This window comes from Elgaria multicarinata, chromosome 4 (genome assembly GCF_023053635.1).
Source record: "Elgaria multicarinata webbii isolate HBS135686 ecotype San Diego chromosome 4, rElgMul1.1.pri, whole genome shotgun sequence".
Classification (NCBI taxonomy): domain Eukaryota; kingdom Metazoa; phylum Chordata; class Lepidosauria; order Squamata; family Anguidae; genus Elgaria; species Elgaria multicarinata.
In genome coordinates this window covers 123229644-123235643 of record NC_086174.1, presented here as the reverse complement: position 1 = coordinate 123235643, position 6000 = coordinate 123229644, and the positions used below count along the sequence as shown (strand labels likewise).

Sequence of the window (6000 nt, the reverse complement as noted above, 5' to 3'; positions counted from 1 at the left end):
TGTGTCCTCTGAAAAGGGCGATAGAGTGAAGTGCAGCAGCAGTATTGGATATTGCCTTTTTTTTTTGCCAAAGTACATTCCCAGTCTACAAGTGTGATTTCAGTCTTTCGGAAAACCTGGTCTCCTATTATTGTTGTTGTAATGTGTAATGCTTGGTAATATTACAATTTACTGTAATGTGAAAATATTCATTTAGGTGCTAGGCAACAAACTGATTCAGTTTCAATAAATGTTTAACTCACCAAATTTAACAATGATGAATCAAATGTGAAAACTAGTAACTTTTATTGATAACACAACTATAGATCTCTTATAAAATCACATGGAATTGCAATATTGTGCATGAAATAGCTTTTTTCTTTAAGAAAATAATTTATCTGTCATAATCACAACATACAACTTTCTTAATTACTGTACGTATATTTTCTTGCAATGCTCTGGCTGTCTATAAACAATGGATCCACCGATGCAACCTTAGCAGCTATAAATGAGTGAATACAGTTTAAAACTGTGGTCAAGTCCTGAAATTCCAGTTCCTGAAATGAGAATAAGAAAGAAAAAGAAAAAAAGGTGAAATTGAGCTTTACAAGACAAAATGTATTAGGACCATAATTTATTTATTTATTTATTTATTGCATCTCTATCCCGCCCAATAGCCGAAGCTCTCTGGGCAGTTTACAAAATTAAGACAATTCAAATATAAAACAACAGTATAAAATCATAATATAAAATACAATATAAAAGCACAACCAAGATAAAAACAGCAGCAATGCAAAAATACAAATTAAAAGTACAAATTTAAAATACAAATTTAAAATACAAATTTAATCTAAATTTAATCAAATGTAACATTCTTTAACATACATCTCGCATGAGTGGCATGATATGGCCAGTTGACTGATAAATGGATTTTCACTTGCATATCTTGCTGGTTGTGCAAGAGCTGCTGCATAAATCAAAGGACTTGAAATGAATGTAGTTTTGCCCCTCCCCTTCCCCCTCCAGGCGAAAACATTGGGGCCATTTCAAAGAAAGTCAAAGGATGGGGTGCCTTTGAGCACGTCCAGAGTTTGGCCTCTCAAAGACATGCTGTTGTAGCTAGTTAAGATTTTAAAACCACACATGGCAGGTGCAAGGAGGCATCGCAAATGGATGCAGCCCATTTATGTGGGTTGTTTCCTTTCATGTGGAATTGGGTTGACTGACGTTAGGAATCACAATGGCCGCCAAAGACCAGTAAGTCTGGCCTCCCACCCAAGGCATGCTGGGAGTTCCGCCCAATGCATGCTGGGAGGTGTAGGCGTAAATCTAGGTTTTTTTAAAATTAAATTCTTTAAAAAATACTTAAAATCCCAAAAATCATGTTTTTAGATTTTTTCCCCTGATCCATGTAAACACACTCCTGTCTGGGTGAATAGTATCACGACAGTACCATATGTGAAAGTGGGTAAACATCTTAGGACATATGTGACACACACATACTTTCTGCTTTATAGGTAGAGATGTAGCAGCATGATGCCCAAAACCTGATGGTATTACCCATCCACCAATAGATTGCCAAATTGCGAAGGCTGAAGACCTACACAGAGTTACATAGTATTAAATTCCACTGAAACCCATATAAATGACTTGCATTTAGAGCTAGGAAGGCTATTGAGGTAGAATAGACTGCTTCCTGCTCACTATGTCCCTGAATAGTAGTAAAGTGAGCAGCTCTTGATAATTTCCTTGCAAGGAGAGAGTACTGCAAATTTATTACTGCCCCCCAAAGCACCATCGGTGTAATTCCCAATATCGGAGAAGCTGCTGTCATCATCCAGAAACCTCTTAGCAACTCTTTCCAGCCAGTTTTACTCTTTCTTCTGCATCTATTCCAACTAACTTCGCCCTCCCCACTGCTTCAGATCTAGCCATGACTGGTGTGTGATACTATTTTAGGATAGTACTCACCATCCAATGACATATTCATGCGCTATCTAATTCCATTTATAAACTAGAGAGCCATTTTACATAATCAAGGAATATGTCTAGAGCAATATAAACTTTGCTGGCTGTCATCCAGAGATGTCCTTGTACACCAAGTGATCTCTCTGCCAGGTTCTGCATTAGAGGATTCCTTAGAATAGATGACTCATGCAGTCAGGGTTGTTGGTGGGAAGGAGGCACTTATACACAACAATGGATGCTGGAATTGGATTTTTTTTAAAAAAATTATTCTTGGAGCAACATTTTACATGGGGCTGGAAAAAGGTGAATGTCTATTTCTACCTGCAGGCTCTTTTCACTCAGTTCCAGTATTTGTTTTAGAAAATATAAATATATACTTAAATTGTGGAAGATACATCGGTGGATTTTTTGCTTTAAAAAGCCAATGTACATACCTCTCAGAAATTTGTCAGTGTTCATAAATTTTCTCCTAATCTTACTATCTCATGCTTTGCTTCTGTCAAGTAACACCACTTTGCCTGCAAATCTATCAGCTATGATTTACTGAAGAAAGAAGAAAAATATATCGCAGCGTGAAAACGTGGTTCAGTTTATGTTATCAGTACAGTGTACATGGTACCAGTTCAGCTGCAATAAATGTACTTCACTTTAAGAGGAAAAATGTTCAGTTTTTAAGAAGGCATTGATTAAGTATACTGGCTACCTAGTAAGTTTGTCAAGGTGCAGTTCACAGTCCTTTACATCGACACAAATCAAAGTGCTAGTGAGTTGCTTTTGGAACCACGATATTTTACAGATACCTTCTGTACAAAATTTCTTCACGTAAAATGTTTGTAACTCAAGGGTAGCTATTGAGGACTAAACTTTAATCAACAAACTACTTTCCTATCTGACAACACATTATTGACCTTGAAAACGTTCTCTGTATCACAACTCTGTAATAAAAACTATACATTACTTTAAATTTCAACTATCTTGAATGCTTTCTGCTAATTTTATTGACTTGGGCAGTCAGAAATATATTCAGGGGATACCACTGATGTCAACAGAAATAAGCATGTGTAGAAAAAGTACTCATATAAGCAAATGAAGCTCAATGCCATTGAATACAATCTCTTAAAAAAATAAAATATATTTTTACATAATGACTCATCTACACCAAGCAGGATATTCCACTATGAAAGTGGTATATAAAACGCAGGAGCCACTGAAAAGGTGAAGTGCACCGAAAACTGTTAAGGCTCATTGACCCATACCATATGCCATTTTCATACCGCTATATCCTGCTTGGTGTGGCTCCTGCCTTTTATATACCGCTTTCATAGTGGAATATTGTGCTTGGTGTAGATGAGCCCTCAGTGAATGATCTAATCCTGGGTTTTCCTAGGTATTTCGCAACTTGCAAACAATCAGTGAAGCACAATATTGCTAGAAATCAGCTATGCAAGAAATCAAGAATTCTGTATCTTGCAGTAAGTAGTGTATGACCCACAGGCAATGTGACCAATAATATGGACAACTTAATGTTGAATCGGTACAGATAAAAAGGGTAGATAGAACAGAAACAGAGCTGTCCTAATACTTGGAAACTAATCAGAATAGGGCCAAATCTTTAAAATGTTATTTCATCTGGTTTTCAAGAAGCAGGAATTCCAATGGCTGCTAACTGAAATTGTATGCTAGTTTTCCCCAGATGATGATCTTGTGGCATGCAGATATTAAAGAAAGGAAAGAGATTTTGATTGAGTTAAAATTGCCATGTAGGGCAATCCCCTGCATGCTCACTTAAATGCAAGTCCCACTGTGTTTAATGGGGACTTACTCCCTAGAAAGTACAATCCTGTGCATAGCTACTCACAAGTAAGTCCAATCCAGTTCAATGAGAATAAAATTGCAACCTAAAGTTGAATTCTATGGCCATAGCTAGACCTAAGGCTTATCCCTGGATCGTCCAAGGGTCAAACCTGTTCATCTAGGTGACACACAGGGGATCCAGTGCTCAGGCAGGGGTGAACCCTGGATGATCCCAGGATAAACCTTAGGTCTAGCTGTGGCCCATGTCACTGCTTGTGCAGCAGGACTTCCCCGTGCTCTCCTCTCCCTTGCAACTTCTTGCAGCCACCTCTACTCTGCTCTGGAGGATCCCCCAACCCTCTGGAGATCTGCGGTGCTTGTGGGGGCTGCAGGGGAGAGGGGAAGTCCTTTCTGACACTGGTTTCCATTCTGCTGCCAGTCCAGATGACCAATGTTTGCTCTGACCCTAGGCAAGCCTGGCCCAAGGATTATTGCCACGCTCATTCAGCCAATCAGTTGGCGAGCCACTTCTTCACTTGTTCACTTCCTCCCCCATTGCAGCAGCTGCTGCTACTGCCCTTGCCACCCCTCCATGGCTCACCTTGCCCTACCCATGCCTACCTGCCTTGGTGGTTGCCACAAGAAGCACTTGCAAGCTGCCCTCTTGCATGCTGGGTGGGAGTGAGGCTGTCCTTCCACAGTCTTATGCAGCACCTCCATTTCTGTTTCTGGCAGCGAGAGCCATGTGGCTGGAGTACAATGTGAGAGCGGCCATGCAGGCAGGATCAAGGGAGGGAGGCTAAGCAAGTGACCGGACGGGCAGGTGATGGCTCTGGTGGCCCCTCCAGGCAGGAGGTGGGGAGGAAGGACGGCACAATTCACCTCTCTTCCCGCTCCACTGCCTGGTTCAGGTCCATGATCCTGCATGGACCTGACCTAGGATTTCTGCCTTGCAGCATTACAACTTCTTTTACAATCTAATATTGTTATTCTGTAAGTTTACAGTGACAGTATCTAATCTTTTTGCATTGTAGCAAGGGAACTGACTGAACAGAAGTAGAAGAAATCTAGCAGAGAATATATATAAAAATAATAACCATTAAGCTCTGAAATCAACCGTTCAGTAACTGAAAATACTGACAACACATCTTTGCTTTACTGTCTGTGTACAACCACACCTCAGCCCTGGAATCTCCTTGGCCCTGAAAGTATTTAGAAGGAACTGGAACTTTCGGAGGAATAGTCATGCAAATCTGTTGTGGAAAAAATAACAGTCCATGCCATTGTAAACTTGCCCATGCTATAGTAACTTCGATTAATTTATCCTGAATATTAAGAGAAAATAGGGACGAAATTTTACTTTTGTTACTGTTATTAGATTCATTTTTATTTGTCCTAGAAATTTTGCACTCATGTTTAACCATTCTTATGTTGGCATCTCATGCCTTCCTTAACCTCATAGGATCCTTGATGTCTAAACAGCTTGCCTAATAATCTTTACCTCATTATTGTTGTCTACTCTCATAAGTAGTAAAAGTTATTAAAGGAAAAATGAAAATATGAGTTAGACTCACACTCAGATTGAGCTTGAATCAGTCTGAGACATTATGCATAGGATCAGACTAAGATCTTGGACGTTGGAGAGAAAAAGACAAAAACTTTCCTTCCATGAACTTTCTTATCGGTACAATCCTATACACGTCTACTCAGAAGTAAGCCCCCATGAGAGGGAATTGTCCCCATTGAGATTCACTTGCAGCCCTCTACAAACCTCTCCAGCCAACAGACAAAAAGCCATTGTCACCTCTGTCCCGCAGTCACCAGAGAAGAACAGAAAAGGCAACTAAGGCCTTTAGCTAGACCTACTGTTTAATCCAGGATGGAGGAGGGAAGATCTCGCATTGTGTTTAAAACGAGATCCCTCCTCCGTTTACACGTGAGGCCCGCCATTTTTTATTTTTAAAGAGGACAGAGCATACGAACATTTGTGCGCTGAAGGTAAGGTTTTTTTTTTTTAAAAAAAAAAAAATAAGTACTTTCCCCACTTCACCCACCTAACCCTGATGGGCGCAGCTCCCGGTCAAACCATGGCAACAGGCCACACATTCCATGATCTCGGGCTCAGCTCGGGACCGTGGAAAAAGCAGGCCCAAAGGGGAGGGCTCTATCCTAGGGCAAAGAAGGGATGATCCCTCCCTGATCTTGGGATCCCCTGTGCGTCATGTGGACGCACAGGGACGATCCCAGGGTTCGCCCCGT

At 40.5% G+C, this 6000-nt stretch overlaps 1 protein-coding gene across 1 annotated transcript in view; it reads right to left on the bottom strand.

The window, feature by feature from the left end:
- Positions 1 to 404: 404 nt before the first annotated feature.
- Positions 405 to 6000, bottom strand: part of SNTG2 (syntrophin gamma 2) — a 290940-nt gene continuing 285344 nt past the window's right edge. The window contains exon 17 of the mRNA XM_063125821.1: positions 405 to 536. Within this exon, the coding sequence (XP_062981891.1) occupies positions 405 to 536 (132 nt within the window). The remainder of the gene's footprint in view (positions 537 to 6000) is intronic.